Here is a 19,839-nt window from a genome sequence, read left to right as displayed (position 1 = left end):
TAGTCCGTGTTTTACTACATTTAGTGTTCTTATGTCCAGAGACTTACAAATCTAGACATAGAAATCAGCTCTCAAATACTAAATTGTATCCATAAGTGTAGCAAAATTCAGGAAGTGTCCTACTAAGCCAGCCAAATTTTAACTGGAAAAGTCTCAGGGAATACAGTTTTCCAGAGGGCTCCCTAATAGCACTGCGTTGACTAAGATGGCAGGGTTATTGTTTACATCTAGAGAAGAGCATTTCAGTATTCATGGTCTGTATTCAGTATACATGAAGACAGTCACAAACCTGTACGTTGCTGGGAATTTCTAAATTTTATTTCCAATTTTATTTCCAGTATTTCAACTAAGCATTCTAGAAATAGCAAAGCTATTCTAAAGCAATCAGTTAAGCAAGAAAGTTGTGCGTAAAACCCTTTTAAAAGCTAAAAGGGTCAGTTCAAGACAGCTCTGTAGGGAAAAGGCAGATGGACATGTGCTCACCAGCTGAGCCCACCCCACTGCTGGGGTGGACTGTCAGCCACCCTGTGGCCCTAGGCCTCTGGTGTTGTTCACAATAACCTAACAGCTGGTCTGTGGTCAGTCTCTCAACAAGGAATTCTAGTGCTTGAGCCCTTTTAAATCTCAGCCCCGAAAATATGTCAAAGTCTAAAGCTAATTAGTAAACAGGACAGCCTTCCTCAAGTCACAACTCTGTGCCAGGAATCTACCAATCTGACCAAAGTCTAGAACCCTTCTTGGAATAATAAAGACAAAACATCTACACTGGCAAAGAAAATCTCTTAGAAACAATCACCAAACTTTAATCAAGGCTATAATCTAACACATCAAATGTAACATTTATGACCTAAAAGTCTAATAATCACACAGTACGAGGAGAGACAAGCATACTTTGAGAGGTGAGAGCAACATTTGTAATTTGTTGTGAAAATACCTCATTTCTCATGGGGCACTGATATCGAGAGTGACTGACCTAAAGAACTAAAGATAATATACTAAAAGGAGTCTATTTCAGACAAATAGGATGTAAGTTTCCAAGTCCCCAGATCTCTTGAACTGTACTTACTGAAGCACAAGTTCAAATCCATGAATACAAACCAGTAAAAATTTTCTCATAGAGAATTTTAATGTGAAACCTTTTACAGCAGAGATTTAGGTCTTCATAGGAAGAGTCTCTTAAAACTAACATAGTTAGGGTTTCTGTTGCTACAAAGAAACACCATGACCAAAAACTAAGTTGGGAGGCATGGGGGAGGGCTATTTGGCTTACACTTCCATATTACTGTTTATCATCAAGTGAGGACCGGAACTCAAGCAGGTCAGGAACCTGGAGGCAGGAGCTGATGCAGAGGCTCCATGGAGGAGTGCTGCTTACTGTTTCGCTCCTCGTGTCTCTGTCAGCCTGCTTTAGGTCCCAGGATCACCAGCATAGGGATGGAACCACCCACAGTGGGCTAGGCCCTCTCCCATTGATCACTAATTAAGAAAATGCCTTACAGCTGGATCTCATGGAGGCATGTCCTCAGCTGAGACTCCTTTTCTCTTCAATGAACCAAGCTTGTATCAAGTTGTTGCCTAAGACCAGCCAGTACACATACTTTAGAGAAAAAAAAGGTTTTATTTTGGGGAGGGTGTTAGTCTTGCTATGTAGCCCAGGTTGGCCTCAAATTCCCAATCCTTGCACCTCAGCTCCTGAGTACTAGCATTACAGTTGTGCAGCGCCACACCCAGTGACAGAGCTGTCTCGACTCCTAACACAGATCATGGGCATATCACAGAGTTGGGCCCATGGTTACAAACTGTTAGGTTGGCTTCTGAGCACAGCCTCCACCGAATGCGGACAGTGCTACCATCTCTTATTCCCTAATCTCAAGGCTAGAATTCACTAATCTCAAAATCATACACTTTTAAAAGCCTAGTAGTTGACACTTCCCTAACTGCTATTAAAAAAAAAAAGCCTTTGAGCAAAATTAAAAAACCCATAAGGATCTGATTTTGAGTGTTTCACAAAAAAATGTGACCATCTGGAACCAGTTACATACATAAGCACTCTTTAGTATTTATTATTATTATTAGGAAATACCGTTATCAAGGCAAGGTTCAAGATCGCTGTCATCCTCCTGGAGCGGTGCATCCAGCTAACATGTCAAAGGCTGTCACACCCTCTAACTAGTGTCTGCTGCCACCTCAGTCTGCAGTGAACTTAAACCTTTACCCTCTCACATCTTTACGCACAGAAACGGCCCAACTACACAAATAACCCATTGCCTTTGCAGCGTCTGACTAAGCTTTGAAACTTCCAAAACTAGTTCCAAATCTCCCCATGGCAACATGTGCTTCTTAAGTTAATTACCTGGACGCTGCATTCTGTATCATCTGAATACCGAGACCCCCCCCTCCCCCTAAACAATTTCTAACATAAACGTGGCTTCCCTGAAATCCTATCAAAACTATTATAAACTGTTTCAAACGCCATTAAGGCCCAACAAAAATCACTGAGTTAATAAAACATTAAAATCATAAACTGGCTTTCAGAACCACACACGTAAAAACCAGCACGGTCTGAGAGCTGTTTCAGAGCTTCATTCTCGGCCAAGCTGCAGCGCGCAGTCGCGTCTCCACACCGGCTCCTGTTCCTTCTCGTCATTTCGATCTTCGTTTGTAACGGATTACTGGGTTTTCTGGGGTGTGTATCATTGTTGTGTAATTCACACTGGGAAAATATCCATTGATGAGGTCAAATTCATATAAACGAAGCATAGTGGACCAAATTGTCTTAATTTGAACATAGGCAAAATTTTCTCCAATACAACGATGACGCCCTGTTTAAAAAATAAGAGAAGTTTGCATCAGAATAAGTTTTAAAAATCTTCATTCCTTCTTTCAGCCTGGAGTGGGACTCATCTTAGAGGAAGGAAATGCACAAGAAGTGAGCATGTAAATTATTGTAAAGTCCAGGTATGCCCAGTGTTAGAGGATAACATGGGTGACTAGGCTGCTATTTTTAGAACATTCAAATCACAAGAGAATTCTAGCTTGGGAATGTGTGAGATACAGGTCCCTCACTCTAGTATTACATCATTGTGAACTTGTCAATCAAAACTCCAGGGGCCCATTAGTGATAATGGAAGGGGATTTAATAAACCCAAAATATTTATACTGAAATCGAAATCTACATATGCAGAAGCTGACGAATTCTAAAATGCACAGAGAAGCAAGGCCAGCCAGAACAACTTTAAGCACAGATTATTCTGAAGAATTTAAATTGGTTTCAAATTTGACTATATGACTAAAGATCAGGAAACACTGGACAAGGATCAATGAATAGATCGAAGAGATAGAACCCAGAGTCCAGAAATAATCTGGGCAGCAAAAAACAAACAAAAAAGAATCTGATGGCTATCTGGTTCTCAACAAAGATACTTAGAGCAAGAAAGTGCTGGGATAACTAGACACTCAAAGGTGGGTGTGGGGGAAGCTGAAAACCACAAAGTTCATCTCTCTCACACCACATTCAAGAACTCAAAAGAAGCACAGCTCGTCAGTGCTAAACTCATTAGTGTTTAGTAAAGAACAGGAAACCATATGCCTGAGGCTGGGCGAAGGTGCATTTTGGCTGAGCCCAGTGCGGTGGTGCACTCAGGAAGCACCCGCAGGCTAATGCTCCAAGTCATCTTAAATTATACAGTGAAATCCTGTCTCAAAAAAAAAATGTAGGATGATGGAGAGAAAGAGAAAAGCAATCAACAGAAAAAGAAAAGACTAGGGCATTTTGTTGTAAATATTTTTTGATAAATATTGGGAATGTGTGACCCACTGGCTTAGCCCATTAGCATTTATTTGTGGGAGACAGAGTCACAGGAGCCATTCACATTCACTTTTACATTTACATTGGTCCATTTGCAAGAGAAGTGGCTTAAAGAAAAGAGAGTTAATACTCACAAACTACAAGTACCTAACGGAATCAAAAGAACTGAAAAATTCTGATGGCTTATAACACGTAAAATAAGAATTATTTATACATAGAATATATTATACATAGATAAGTGACAAGGAAAGAAAGACAGAGCAGTGGCTGAGGGAGATGCAGCCAGGAACTTCCACAGCTACAGAAAGGCGAGAGGCCCTCACAGCCTTCGGAAAGCGCACGGCCCTGCCTACAGCCTCCCAAACCGCAAGGTCACAGGCTTGTTTTCAGGCACCCAGCTTATGCCGGCTACAGGAACTCTAAAATACTAACTCGGAGACAGAGATGAAGAGAAGCCAAGGCTGGTCAGGACCGTCTTTGACAGGATGCTAAAAGGATCTGATACTCAAAGCTGTCCAGAAAGGGAAAGAGCTATTGGGTGAGACACAGGACAGCCCAGGGCCTGGAAGCCCCGGAGGCAGGTCCCAGCTTAGCCACGACTCCACTCTGGTTGTTACAGATCTCAGCTGCTGAGCTAATGGCCCTTTCAGTTGGCAAGCTATATCCTTTGTGTGTTCTAAGTGTAATTAAACAGTGATCTGAAGTTCAAGGCCTTCGTATGTTTAGAAGTAATAAAAGGATGTGGGTCTGTGAGCAATGGAGCCATTATACAAAAATTTGCCCTGAGACTTATGAAATATTCTTTTTCATTTCACAAAGATTGCATTCCCCAAAAATGTGCAAGCATGTTCCTTAGAGGAGGACAGTGATTCTCTCTCTCTCTCTCTCTCTCTCCCCTGCCCCTCTCTCTCTCCTCTCTCTCTCTCTCTCTCTCTCTCTCTCTCTCTCTCTCTCTCTCTCTCTCTCTCTCTCTCTCTCTCTCTCTCGGACCTGAATTCCAGGGTAGTTTACTGAAGAACAGATACATTGCAGAGGCAAACACTTGAACATAAATGCAATCAACCATCTCACCAGCTCCAAATGGCACGTAGGCAAACTTCTCTCCTGATGCTGGGTTATCTTGTAAGTAGCGGTCAGGATTGAAGTCTAAGCGTTCTACCCAGGAGTCTTTCAGTCTTTGGTTGACAGTAGGAGAAACACACACCTGGTGTCCTGGAGGAATGGTGTACCCTGCCACAGTCTGCGAAGTAAGCAAGAACACATTTCATTAGAGACAGTTTCACTGTGTCACCAAACAGTACGCCATCGATCAGTGTCGGTGTGAACTATGCATATGTTTAAAAACTGTCTAGATGATAAACTGACTAAAACTGTCATTACTCAGTTATTTATAAGTAGGCCAACAGTGCACTCGAACTAACCCCTGCTAAAGGCAGAGTAGAATTAAACCTTTCATAATCTGACTTATTTTTACTACCATATTGTCTTTAAAGCCAAGAAATATACCTCTACATTTTTTTTTAAAAAGAAGCAAAGATTTTACAGTCAATTTGTACGTATAAGCTCGGGCCAGGTTGTAACAAGTTCCTCTCACACTAAGGGAGACTTCAAGCTAACAAGCAGGCGTGCACTTTCCCAGGGAAGCAGTGCTCGGCGAGAATATTCTCAAATCAATACGGGAGAAGAGGAGCCTGGCGTTTTTTTTTTTTTTTTTTTTCTTTTACTATTCACTTTACATCCTGCTCACTGCCCACGCCCTCCCACAATCCTTTCCCCACCCTCCCTTCCCCTTCTCCTCTGAGCGGGTGGGGCCCCCTGGGTATGCCCCCAGCCCTAGCACTTCAAGTCTCTGTGAGGCTAAGCATATCCTCTCCCACCGAGGCCCGACAAGACAGCCCAGCAACAGCTTCTGGGATGGCCCACACTCCAGCTGTTCAGGACCCACATGAAGAAGACCAGGCTGCACATCTGCTACATATGTGCGGGGAGGCCTAGGTCCAGTCCATGTATGTTCTTTGGTTAGTGGTTCAGTCTCTGAGAGCCCCAAGGGTCCAGGGTAGTTGACCCTGTTGGTCTTCCAATTAATGACTCTATTAGGTTTGCAGACAGGCTGATCTCTGAGAGGCTCCACCCAGGAGATGACTCAGACAGATGCAGACACCCACAGCCAGGCAGTGGAGAGAGCTTGGAGACTTGTACAAGAATACGAGGAAGGATTTCAGGCACTGAAGGGGATAGGCACCTCTAACTTTTAAACACAATTGTTAAATGAAAATGAAAAACAATTAGTATTAGATTTTCATGATTAATATCTATAATTATATAATAACTGCCATATATTTACAATGGTGATGGCTTTTACTTTTATAACTTTAAACATCTTCTCTGAAACTGGGCTCCAGAAGAGGAAATTTTGCCAAGGGACTCACCTGAGGGGTCTTGGCCATTCTCATCATGGTCATTATAGGAGGCCTCAGTCTTAGTGTTTCTTTTATGCATCTATCAAGTAAATTCAGATCCTTCAACTAAAACCAAGAAAAAAAGATCAAGATTATTTCTGCTACAGACCCCAGCAAATATTCTCTAGACCTCAACAGCAGGAGGGAACAGTTTAATTTCCTACTTAGTGAGCGAGTAAAGGGCAGTGGGAACTGGTCTGCGATGCTGGGAAGGCCATGCTTTATCGCTGTCATGGACAACAGGAAAAAGACAGGGTCATGGTAACAAGAGGTCAATGGTATGGTTAAAGACCAATACATTTCACTCTTTTAATATCTGACAGAGTGAAAAACCTGTGTCAACTTCTTCAAAACTCTAATAAATCAGACGAAGGCTTACAGTAATGCACCAAGAGTTCACTCAAGAAGAAATGCTGCATCTTGGTGAGAAAAACAAGCTTTAGGATGTAACTCACACCGCTGCAGATCATCTGCAGATCAACGAGAGCCTGGGAAGGCATAGGTAGGGCATCTCCAGCTCCTGACCACTGCTGAGGGGCCAGAGCAGATATGCCAAGAGTGGCCTGGTACAGTGGCACCTCCCCCCACACTCAGGAGGCTGAGACAGCCTGGGCTACACTGAGACCTTGTATCAAAACCACCACCACCACCACCACCACCACCACAACAACAACAGTAACAAAAAGAAAAAGAAATACCCAGCAGAAGAGTGTTTAACATTTTAAGTGCCTGAGGTGGTGATACACTTAAGAGATAAAAGATGCTTAAAAAGAAAGCACCTGGGAAATAAAAATGAGATGTCAACAGGAGACTCTGAAGAGTTCTAACATAACGCCTCATGTATGCGCGGGGGAGCTACAACATGCTACATTAGAGACTCAATCTCTCACTGACTGACCAAAACACAAGAAAAAGGCTAAGGCAGGGTAGCAGGCGCCTGAAGGACTGTTGACAACATGCCCTGAACATGCAAAGCTCAAGGAGAGTTTATGAAGTCTCCATGGATACATCTGTGCATGGCCACGTCTTTAATCCCAGAGGCAGGCAGATCTCCGTGAGTTCAAAGCCCTACTGGTCTACACGGTGAGTTCTAGGCCAGCCAGAGTAACATACTGAGATGATGCCTTAAAGGACACCAGTCAAACAATTTAAGATGTCTCTAACCATTTGGTGGCCACTGAAATAAACAGCAGAATTCAGTGAATACAAATGAATCTGGACTTCATGTAATCCTGTCACTGAGCATGGGAAGGAGCACACACATTTACAAACACCTGCAGCCACAACAAACCCCGGGACAAGAGAACTCATTTCCAGAGTTGCCACTGCTTTTCAGTGTAGCAAGTTCAACAAAAATATTGGAAGTTTTACAAAAAGGAAAATAAACACAGCTCAAACATCACACAAAAGAACCTTAATGGAACTGTCCCTGGATTTTCTTTTTTAAGCTGAAGCAATCAGCTCCTCAGAGAGCCTTTACATTTAGGAATAAAAGGAGAGAACAGAAGTCAGCAACAGCCCAGCAGTCGGAGGCACTTGCCACCGTGCAGGACATGTCCACTTTCCCTGCGGGCCACCTTTCTGTGGACCCTCCCTCTGCCTCTCCTACAGTCTCAGAGTTATCCCAGGCCCTCAGGGGCCAGACATGCAGCCCCAGGGTTTGTGCAGCTGGCGTGGTGGAATCCACAGAAGGGAATGGGTGGCCATGACCACACCCTCTGATAACGACAGACACTGAACTTACTAGATGAGTTTAAAATAGACGAGTATATAGACCCTCAAAGAGCAAAACGAAAATGAGGCCTAAAGAATTAAAGTATGATACAATATGACAACACCTCACCAGATGGAGGATAATAGATCATTAAAAGTATAGAAATCCTGGAACTGGAAGATATAAATAAAATTTTCACTAGAGAAGCAATAGAAGATTTGAACTGGCATAAGAATTGATGCAAAAAGAATACTTAAGGGCTGGCAAGATGGCTCAGCAGGAAAAGGCACTCGCTGCCAAGCTCGATGACCTGAGTTCAAATCCCGGAACCCACATGGAGGAGAGCCACGCCCTCCATGTTACTACCTGTGCACAGGACACACACACAATAAAACATGAAGCATAAAAGTTCCTTAACCAAAAAAAAAAGGTGTAAACCTTTTCACAGAAAAGTAATAAATCAACAAATCAAGCGTTGGAAGAAATGAAAGAGCAAGGTAAAAAAAAGCGCTGGCCCGAGCCGCGGCCAGGGTGTGTCCGGTGACAACAGCCCTACACCAAGGTGTCCGGCCAGGGTGTGTCCGGTGACAACAGTCCCACACCAAGGTGTCCGGCCAGGGTGTGTCCGGTGACAACAGCCCCACACCAAGCTGCCGACGGCCGGCACGGTCGGCAATACCGCCGGCAATACCGCAGCAGCAGAAATGGACAAGCGGACCCTCTAACTTTTATGAAAATTGAAGGGACCTGAAATATTTAAAACAGTCCCAAATGATTAGGGCGCACTCTAACATTGCAAACTTATAAAAGGCAGCGTAGCTAACACGTAAGCGAAGCGGCAGCTTGGTGGAATGGAATCCAGAGTCAAGACATAAAGCCCTAGATTTATGGCCAATGGACTTTTGACAAAGACCATTCAGTGAGAAAACAACAGTCTTTTCAGCAGTCCTGGGATAAAGGGATCTCTGCATGCAAGATAGGTACAATGGTCTGTCACCTCGTATTACATTCAAAATTAATTCAAAACAAATCAAACATCCCAAAGAAGGAAACTAAGAAGAAAGCGGTAAGTCTTCCCACTTTTTGAAAACGCTCACGAGTGCTCAGGACAGTAAAAGGCAGTCTGTATTATAAAGGGACAGGATTGGGATTGGAGCAGACATTCTCCTAAGAAAACATCACAAAACACTTGGCCATCAGAAGAAATGCTATACTCGCTCAAAAGACCGCTTCACATACATTACAGCCGGAAGAGACCGACAGCACGCAGAGCCCTCGGAGCAGTGCCAGGACCGCGGATGAAGGAAGGGCAGGGCCAAAGGTTAGCGGTTCCATACATCAAACACGAAGCTGGTGTATGAGACAGCAACCCCGCTCCCAGGCATGTATTCCATAAAATTGAAAGCAAATGTCACAAAATTGGGACAAATATTTACAATGCCATTTTTTATGAGATCCAAAGAGTGGAGTTAATTCAAATGGCCATAAAAATCGGAAGGATGAATGGTCACCGTGCAGTACGTCCGCTCTGTAGAATATGCTCAGTGGCGGAAGGATGGGAATTCTGACTCACACGCCAACATGGATGGCCCTTAACCTGCTGCTATGATTTGGATGTCATTAAATATGTTCCCCAGCCACTAGCACTCAGGGAGCCTACACAGGGAGCCCGTGAGTTTGAGACCAGCCTGGTCCGCACACTGAGTTCCCTGCCAGCCAAGGGCTGCATAGTCAACTGCCTCAAAAGAAACGTGCTTCCCAAAGTTTCATATGGTGATGGCAAGAAATAGTGGGACACTTTTAAGAGACTAATAATGGGCGGTCATTAAGGGGATGGCCCTCTGAAGGGTCTATGGTGGGGAAGGAGGTCTGACTTAATTCTTGAGAGACAGTTGGCATATTTACTCAAAGATGCCCCAACAACAGTATAGATACATGTCCTTCCCATATTATAGAGGCTCCTACACGTCACAAAACACAACACTCAGGAGATAGACTCCATGTCCAGAGGCCAGAGGTCAAGCACCGAAGCAACAAGGGCCACTCGCTGTGATGCCTCGGTACAGAACCACCTGACCAACCGTACAGAAGCAGGGGCGTTCGCTCTTTCTTTTATCTAAGCTTGCAGAAACTTCCTAAAAAACGTATCTGAAGCTAGGATGAATAGAAGGCTCAAACTGCGCCCAAGAAACAAACCTGCTCATAAGTCAGGGGAGGCAGATTCTCGCCGCACACGGTTTTCTGTTCTAAGAAGCATTTTTCTTGAAGCGGTTTATCTCTGGCCAGAAAGAAGCCCATCCAGGCGCTGGTGGTGGAGGACGTGTGCTGCCCGGCCAGCAGCAGTCCAATGAGCATCCCTGCGATCTCATCGTCTGTCAGAGGACGCCCGTCCCTGGGGACGAACCACATAACTCTCACTTTTCTTAACCAACACCAACCGGTACCTCGGCTCTCCTCCCAAGAAAGAGACCAAACCAGAGAAAGCAGGATTGATTACAAAAGACTTCCTGCTGGTTTAATTCAAACAATTCCCTATGCCAGCTGCTGGTGTCACAGCAGAGTATCAGGGTACAGTGCTTGTTTGCCGCAACAATTTACAAGTACCAATTTATTGCTGCACTGCCTTTACGTTTTGACTGGACATATCAGAGATTTACATTTTAATATAGAGGTTCTTGCTTCAGTTTAGCGTGTGATCTGACAGTTCTTACTTGTATGTAGAATCTAGTAAAGTTTGGAGAATGTCCTCAGCTGGTTCTTTGGACAGCCTACGCTTCTGGATGGCCTTGTAGAAAATATTCTTGATCTCTCGATGGGCTCTGTCCCTGCGCCTGTAATTCAAAACCGGAGAATTTTCAATAGAGTAACATTTTGTAGGCTCATGTTCAAAACCAACACCAAACATAAAAACATTAACCTCAATGAGTGAGGTGACAAAAACTCAAAACTAGGAAAGGAAGAAATCATGAACTCAGACAACCCTTAGGGCAGGCATGGTGTACTACCATGCACGGCTCACACTGTTAACGCGCTAACTATCTAGTAAGCACGACACCCCCTTACAGGCATGTCCTCTTTCAACAGAATTCGCGTCTACATTAGCACAAGATTCCAACTGTTTCCTCACGGCTCCCGACTCTCTGTGGCTCTGTCACAGGACTTTCTTCTCTTTCTCACGTTCCTATAACTGCACAGGCTTTACAGAGAGAAGAATCCTGTAGGTTCAAAACACAAGCTCCAACTCTGGAAACTCTTCCTTTGGTCGGGGTACTCACTGTTTACTAAGAGCTGTGAGGCTCCCCTCTGCCTTCAGGTCATCAGCAGCTATACACGATCCACAAAGGGTGTGAGCCGCAGCTAGAATCTAAAACCAAGCGACCTCAGGCTGAGAGGACGGTTCAGTAGCTCAGAACTCTGACTGCTCCTACAGGGATGAGAGCCGAATTTCCAGAGCCCACATCTGGCAGCGCAAACAGCCCCAGGAGCCGCTGCCTCTAGCCTTCTAGCCTCGTCAAATACAAGCACTCATATGCAGGAGTACTTACACACACACACACACACACACACACATACACACACACACGGGGCAGGGGTGTAGGTAGGCAAGAGACTTAAAAATCAAATTAAGCTTTATGTTTAAAAAAAAAGAATATTCACTTCTAAAAGCCCATTCTATAATCAAGCTCTCTATTAAAAACTGCCTTACTTCATTTACAGCTACCACCGAAAATATGAGAGAGAACACACAGAAAGCGAGGCCGCTTCAAGCATCTCCCTGTAAGCAGAAGACAGGGATGAGGGGCAAGGCTTGCTTATGCGGGTGAGCCGTCGGGGTGCAACGTGGTGGTAGAACACGTGCTTAGTATGCCCAAGGCCCTAGCAACCAAAGTAAAATGTGCAATGGATAATTTCACTAAGTCAGTTGGTCTGCGTAAAGCAGGCCAAGAGTGAGCTATTTATTACATCAAGCTCCAGGGGACCTAGGAGGGAGAAATAAGACGGAAGTACGCGGATGGGAACCTAGGGGCGAGGAGCAGTGTGTGTGGGGTGTGCCAGCACAATACACATAGAAGCATTTGTTTTTCAGAAATGTGACGACTTCCCCTGTGGGCTTGGTCTTTCCCTGTAATAGCTTTTCTTTGGCAGCTAAATAGAGGGTGCAGACCTCAAAAGGACAAAGATCAATAGTATAAACCCCATCTCTCACCTAAACAGACACTCCAGCAAGGGCAGAGACTGCCTGCAGATATCAGGGCCTGAGCTACACACCAAGTCCTAAAGTTACGGTCCTTGGCATTAGAGACAGTCCCTGTCCTTATGGAAACTACAGTACAGTTGGTAAGGAGTCAAACAAAGTCAAATAAAAGTAAAAACATTCAAAAGAACGGTCACAATATAGGTTCTAAGAAAGTCATAGAAGACTTTCAAATGAGGGCTTTGAAAACATGGTATCTCAGTACAGATTAGAGACTCCTTAGAATACCAAGACTGTATTAGCAAGGAAAATATTGCAGTAGACACTGTAGCCCGATTTTAAGTTACTTTTTACAGTCTTTTCTCTTTGACTCTTCTCCACCCCTCTACTCCCAGCTTCCTCTACTTTCAACCTCCTAACACTAGGGAGGAGAGAAGAAAGGACAGAGGGGAAACGGAGCAATGATATTAGTTAGACTACTTCAAGCTGAATAGGGGCACTGAGTTCCTTGGGGCAAATTTGATCTTTGCTGTCAGTGTATCTAATTCTTTGTCTCTTTCCGCACAATTATTTGACAAACTACAACCAATTGCATCCAACAGCAACCAACCAACCAGCCAACCAGCCCCTTCTATTGGGGCTCTAACATTTATATATCCTCTGAAAAGTCCCCAAAATAGCAAGCATCACACATTCGCAGAATCTGCAGCTGTCAAAACCACCCACCTTCTAGATCGCGAGGCAGATCAGTCAGCTGCTGAGAGCCCGCCCCATATCCCACACCTGGGGTTAAAACACAAACTCTATTTCTGTGTTTTTAAAGAAACCAAAGTTCTCACTCAGACCACGAACTAACTACCTTATCTATAAAATTAAATGAGCTTACTAAATAAAGAAAGCCAGTCCTGAATTCTTATAAAACGGAAGCTCCTGATGTGCCCCATTAGAAAGCACACAAACAGGACAGTGACTGCAATGCCGTCCTTATCCATACATACCTGAAACTCGGCAGAGGCAGCCAACCGGGCAGCAGCCAGGCAGCGTGGCTGAAACCTCCGTCCAGGTCTGCGTACAGCTGAGCCACCTTCTCATTGAGTTGACTTCTAATTTCCTTTCCGTGTAGACAATGGCTAGCTGTTAAAATTATGAGCTCAGACAGTGCTTCAAACACATCTAAGGGGAAGAAAAGATCATTCTCAATACTATCTCCAAAAAGCTTTTAAATTTTCTTTTCTTGAATATATAAGGAAATTATGATGAAAAGTTATCCACATATATATATATATATCATATATATCCATATATGATATATATATATATATATATATATATATATATATATATATATATATATATCAGGTCCCAAAAACCAGAGGCATAAACAGTCTCTGTGTGTACTATAACCACCATTATCCAACCCAGTACAGGAGACCAGCATCGACTAGGCCCACTGGGTGGTACTTTAAAGTGTCAAGAAGCACCTAGTTCTGTTTTTTAACTCTGTCACATCTGGCTTCCTACTTTGGAAGCACCCTGATCCTCTTGGTGCTTCAGAGTTTTGTTTTAGACTTTTGGTTTGACATGGGTTGTGCTATGTAGCGCAGGAGAACTTGTAATCCTTTCTGCCTCCATTTCTCCATCGCTAGAATTGTGGCATGTGCCACAATTATTTGTCATTCTAGGTGAAATTGTGTCTGTAACCCCAGAATGCAGGGTGCAGGAGCAGGAAGAGCCCTAACTGCACAGCAAGACCCTTCACAAGTAAGTTAATTACCAGGTATTATATATATATATATATATATATATATATATATATATATATATCAGCTTCTCTTGAGACTACAAAACACATCACACATCAGCTTTGGGTGTTCTAAAAATAAAGTGTCTACACCTTTTACAGGAGCTGATGATGGCCAGTCTCGGAAGGTGACAACCTGCTGCCTAAGATCCTATTGGCCCAGAAGCAGATATTGCTCCTGGCATAGACATGTCAACTGCCTCTCTGAAGAGAATACTTACAAGTGCTCTATAAAGGCCAGGTTTGCCATTACAACTGCATAGCAGTCAGCATCTCCCTCTCATTAGAGACAAGGCCCTTCTGCACAGACTGTATTTTGTTCTGTACATAGACAGTTAACAATGAGATGAATGTAACACATTTTGCTTACTTCTTTCTCCGCTTTCTCCCCAACTTTCAAAGTATTCCTTTGCTTCTTTTTCAATGATAGGGACATACTGCTTAAAGTGGGCTATGTTAAGGCCACTTTTTAACATTTTCTTCTGTTCCAAGAAAACCTTCAAAAAAAAAAAATAAAGGGTATACAACACTAAAAGACACCTTTATTTTATTCTGAGATACATCATGTTATCCTGACTGCAAAACAAAGGAAACAATGTTCTTACATTTGAAAATAAAAACAGTAACAGGATTTTTACCAACTACCCATGTGTGGCACCCAGGCCATGCATCTGAAAGAACACAGTTAAAGAAGGGCCCTCCCCCTGGGTGCTAGAGAGTGAGTCAGGAACCCCACCTCTCACCTAATACCCCACCACTCTCCTCAGGGACCCCCTTCCCCCTCCTGCTATCTTCCAACCCTCCAAACCAATCCAGTCAACACACGCTTCCCAAAGTCCCCTCTCCTCCACTGTTATTTTATCCTCCTTCATATCTTCTCATTCTGCATCTAATACCATTCATCGCTGACACCGTCTTCCAGAAGTCTAGAACAGCCTGACTAAGACCTTGTCTGTTAAGGTAGCTAACAACCCTTTGAGACATTAACGTTTGAAGTCTACTAAAACATGTTTAAGATAATAGAGATGAATCTGAACAAAAAAATTTGATTAGCTATTGTTTTTGAATGCAAAGGGAGACACATTTATCTCCCCAGAAATATTAATATTGACCCTTATCATAGTGTGGGCTGTGTCTATTATGGCCCTTACCAGAGTTAACCAGGCACCTGAGTCTATTACCTAATCTATATTCCATCCATAACACTTGAACGAATAAGATATGAATAAGCCTTGCCAACCAATATAAAACAAAACACCCATCCCTTAAACAGCTGCCCATGGTTTCTTTTTAAGTGTCACAAACTGTCAGGCTTCTTAAGGTAGGGGATAAATTAATTCTTCATTATGCACAACTAGCTGGAACTACTATAGTCTAGATTTGTCTCTTAGCCAGGACAGAAGAGCCACCTACTGCATTTGGCACATCATATGCAACTCCCTTCCCAAACACGGGTGTTGTCAGCCGACCGTAGACGTCTTCTGCATTTAGATCTTCATTTTTACTATTGAAGAGCAGCGCGGCTGCGTCGCTCCCCAGAAGGTAAGTGAAGGTCTTGCCCACCATGGTAAAGCTAAACACAGGTCCATACTAAAGAGAAGAAGACCCACAGTTGTGTTACAAAGACATTTCTTACATCACAGGATAATACTTTCCTGAAAAGTTCCAAATACTCATAAACTCTGAAGCAGTTGTTTTCATCTGGCCATATTCTACCTCCTGTCTTCATCACAAAAGCAGTATAAATAGGATGATTTCTTCTTTTTCACTGCTTATCCTGAAAATATTTTCTGCCTTGCAAACCATCAGATCTCTGATGTATCCTCTCATTAAAAGTCACTGCTAGCTTCAGTCCATTGCTCTCAGGATTAGATATACACTTTTAAGTATTGTTTATATATAAGTATTAGATATATCCCTTTTTAAGTATTGTTTATATATATATATATATATACATATATATATGTATGTATGTATTAGATACATACCTTTTTAAGTATTGTTTTGTTCTATACTGGCTATATTGAATTCTTTAATCAACATTTATAAGAATATGCTTTTTTCCCTTTTGTTAGAAACTAATTTAATGGGCTGGTGGGATGGCCAGGCAGGTAAAGTCACTTGCCGTCAAGTCTGGACATCTGAATTTGATCACCAGAACCCACGAATGACATCAAAGAATCACTACAATTTAAGTATTTGCACAAGCAAATCAGGAGAAGTAGGGTTTAACAACCGGTGTATGCCTCTGCATCTTTTCTTGCAGAGGATCAACTAAGTCTTTTCATTTTATGTTTCCAATACTGACAATAAGCAAGGAGGGCACAATCTTTTTAAAAATGTCTTTCTAATTAAAGAAAAGCACTTTTCTACACTACATTTTCTGCCCCTCACTATTTAGAAGACGTACCTTCTCATATGCATTTTCCAGGAACTCAATTGGACTTTTCCCAAATGCTATTGCATGGCCCAGGAATGGAATTGGAGAGTAAATATATGGCGGACTTTTCTGCAAAAGGAAAACGAAAATTTTAGTTTTCATTTTATTTAAATGGAAAGTTTCATTTGATACCTTGCTTAAGAATAATGTTCTTTAAAAAAAAAATCACACAATATATTTAGAGAAGGTATAGCCCAAAAGAACAAACTCAAAATAGAAATGACTAGATAGGAAGGCACTGCAGTTTTAAACACTGGGAAATGCCAACGACGAAGACATCCAATAGTATTGGAGGTTTCAGGGAACTTTTCTAGCCATTAGTGGAGCAAACAAACAGGAGAGTTGACTACAGTTTTGTGGTTTCTGCAGTCTACTACCTTTCCCTTCAGAGTCTTGCCTGATATTTTCTAGAACAGAAAAGCCAAACAGTAACCCACAAAAAAAAAAAGAAAGAAAGAAAGAAAAGAAAAAGAAAAAGAAAGAAAGAAAATATTTCCTGAATTTCCAGGGGGAAAGCCAGCATGCCTTGTGTCTCTGATGCAAATAACTAGATCCACCATTATTAACGAGAATGGACCCTCTCCTACAGGACTTCTGTAGTTGACTTAAAGGGGCTTTAGAAGCTACAAAATGAGACCAACACATTGCAAGACTGAAGATAAACCTGCAACGATGAAAATGGGTGATGTTCCTCTAATCTAAAACCTCACAGCACTTCAGCATAAGAGACCTTTGTCTTTCTAGTGACAAATGCTATCTCCTCAAAGACCCATAAAAGCTGGGTACAGAATGCACACCCAAGGCTGGAAGATGTGCCAGGGTGAGCCTTGGCTACATAACAAGTTCTACAGCCACCCTGGGCCATATAATAAATATCTCAAAATGATGATGATAATAATCTTTTAAAATGTTGTATCTAATAAAAGTAAGAAACAGTAACTGCCTAGCCATTGCTTGGGCTCAGAGGTTATTTTTAAAGCAACTTGGTTGGAACTTAATGCTGGGTACAGTGCAGTTAAGTTTTTACATTCATTGTCAGTTTTAAAGGGATGGTTTTTCAAAGCTACGGAATGTTGATCACAAGGGTATCCATCAAATATAATTGGAAGGCTTGAAACTAGTGGTTTGGTGTAGCGCTAAGCTAGAGAAACTGGTATTTTAACAGTATCACAGGAAAGCGCTTACCACACTCTTAAGTCACTTATGAACTTATGAACTGTCTGCAATTTCCCTGACACTGATATTAATCATCATTATGCCCAATAGCCAACAGTATACTAAACACACAAGGCAGTCTCGAGAGTGATGGCCACCGGGGACGCAGCTGCCCCTAGCTTGCCATCAAGGCCCTCACAAAGAGCCCAAACACCTCTGCCAACCAACAGCAAAGTCAGTCTAGTGCTCCGCACTCACAGTCATGGATGGCCAAGGCAATCTGACTAGCCAAGTCCACCCAGGAAAGCCACCAGTCTGCACATCCATCACTGACTACAAACGCTGCGAAGCACGATCCTAGCCAGAAGTTCAAAGTCGCTGTCCCAGCAGAAACTGGGAAGGCCAGCACTGCTCCGGAGTTCTGATTCCAGCAACGAGACCGGAAGAACCACCGCGACAGCAAAGATCAGGTTGACCTGCAGCACTGGCGTCTGCAGCCACCCAAGCCCTCCCGCGCGCCCGCCACCGCTAGCGCCCCCGAGCCCGCCCGCTTAGCCGGCGCACACACCGAGGACCCCTGGGTGCACGTACCGCTCCAGCCGGCAGCTGGACCATGTGGCCCACTGCGAGACGGAACAGGTAGACGAGGCTGAGCGTGAAGGCGCAGGCGATGAGCAGCGTGGAAAGCAAGTTGCCTCCAGTCACCTGCTCCATCGCCTGCCCGAGCACCGAGCCGCCTGACTGCAGCAAGCCCAGCAGTACCATCCCGACCGTCGCTTCGATCCGCCCGGTAGGCTGGAGGCCGAGGTCGCTACCGCTCCTCGAGAAAGATGGGGCAGGAGAAGCCGGCAGGTAGGCGTCGGGAGGCTGCCCCGGCCTCGGGGTGTCGTCTGGTCCGGGCTCCTCCCACACCCACAGCCCGCCCGCGCGCCACCAGGACGTCACAGATGGGGCGGGGCCTTCTGGTGGTCACTCCCCCAGTTAGGTGCGGGGATCCTTGCGCCACGGAAGGGACCTGGGGATGCGGGCTCTACCGTGGCACTTGGACACGGCGAAGAAAGTGATGGTTCCGGAAATGACCACACCGTGAGAGCCGCAGACCACGAGGACCCGCGTGCCTGACGAGCACGGCTCCGGGAACGGGCACGGGCGGGCCTGGCGGAGGGATCTCAGGATCCGCGTGGTGGCGGCCAGCGGCAGAGGCGAAGGCGCTCTGTGATTGCACCGCGCGCTGCTGAGGTGATCTCGGCCTATGTGGCGTCAGCCGAGCTGGCGGTCCGGGCACCGCCCCCTCAGTGGGGCGCCGGCCTCCACGCTATTCAACCGAGGTGTCTCCTCCGTGTATTCCGTGAGTCCAGCCCTTCTAGAGCCCTGCACCAAGAATTGTGGGGAAATACAGTCCTGCAGATGCAACCTGGAGGGTGAGACCGTAGGATCACCTGTACTGACCACTTACAATCTGTTTGACAGGTTGTTCGTGTAGGGCCACATTGCTAGCAAGTGATAGCTGTTTAGTGTCCTGTTGTACCAAAACGAGTCTTCCAAAATAAATATAGGTCATAAGTAAACTGAGGCAGGTGTCCCCAAACCCCTGTTCTGATAGCTGGATCTGAAGCAAGAGATCTGACATCAGATAAAGCCATCTCTGGTGACATGCTTCCAAATTAACGCTCCTTCCAGACCTTTAAAAGCTACATTTATTTATTCAACCAAGGTTAAGAGCTAGGTTTTTTGGATAAGTTTGGAGGTGATAGTGCAGTGATTGGCAAAACTGCAAGAACCTCTAGGAATGAGTAAGAGGGTCCAGCCGCCGTCTAGATAATTCTCCCTAGAGAGCTCATATTTTATCATAGCCCGTCAGTAAAGCCCATTACTAAACTCATTACTTCTTCCCACGGATGACTCTGCCACCTGCCTATGTAGGAAGTGCCTAGCAGGAAGTCTGTGCAGTGCCTATATAGGATGGACACCACTATATACCAGAATCCTCCTGCCTCATATCAGTCACAAAATCTTGTAATGCTGCACTTTTATTGCCACTGTTGTCGGTAAGAGCCTCAGTATTTCTGACAGTAGTGTGTACAACAGGAACTTTGGCCACTCATTTCTAAGCCTGTCTTGTGTGCTAGTTCTTGATTTATTGGAGTGACTTCAGGCCATTGTTAAACCTAACTATCTCTAGGAGAGAGACCAGTTCCACAATTATCCACTTACAGAACGCTTTATTTAATACTGGCCAGGAAGATGGACACTGGCCAGGTCCATGC

At 44.1% G+C, this 19,839-nt stretch overlaps 1 protein-coding gene across 1 annotated transcript; it reads right to left on the bottom strand.

Annotated features, from left to right (window-relative positions):
* Nucleotides 1-296: 296 nt before the first annotated feature.
* Nucleotides 297-18,534, bottom strand: LOC127678315 (lanosterol 14-alpha demethylase). Its single transcript, XM_052173171.1, has 10 exons — nucleotides 18,164-18,534; nucleotides 16,388-16,486; nucleotides 15,391-15,567; nucleotides 14,348-14,474; nucleotides 13,175-13,349; nucleotides 10,693-10,812; nucleotides 10,178-10,373; nucleotides 6,238-6,333; nucleotides 4,880-5,048; nucleotides 297-2,822 (listed from the first exon to the last, which is right to left on the bottom strand). Exons 1-10 carry the CDS (start codon nucleotides 18,335-18,337, stop codon nucleotides 2,644-2,646), a joined length of 1,512 nt encoding a protein of 503 aa, XP_052029131.1. The 5' UTR covers nucleotides 18,338-18,534; the 3' UTR covers nucleotides 297-2,643.
* Nucleotides 18,535-19,839: the final 1,305 nt, after the last annotated feature.

The sequence above is a fragment of the Apodemus sylvaticus genome, chromosome 2 (assembly GCF_947179515.1).
Source record: "Apodemus sylvaticus chromosome 2, mApoSyl1.1, whole genome shotgun sequence".
In the NCBI taxonomy this organism is placed as follows: domain Eukaryota; kingdom Metazoa; phylum Chordata; class Mammalia; order Rodentia; family Muridae; genus Apodemus; species Apodemus sylvaticus.
Note: the sequence above shows the minus strand (reverse complement) of the source record. Positions and strands in the feature narration are given on the sequence as shown.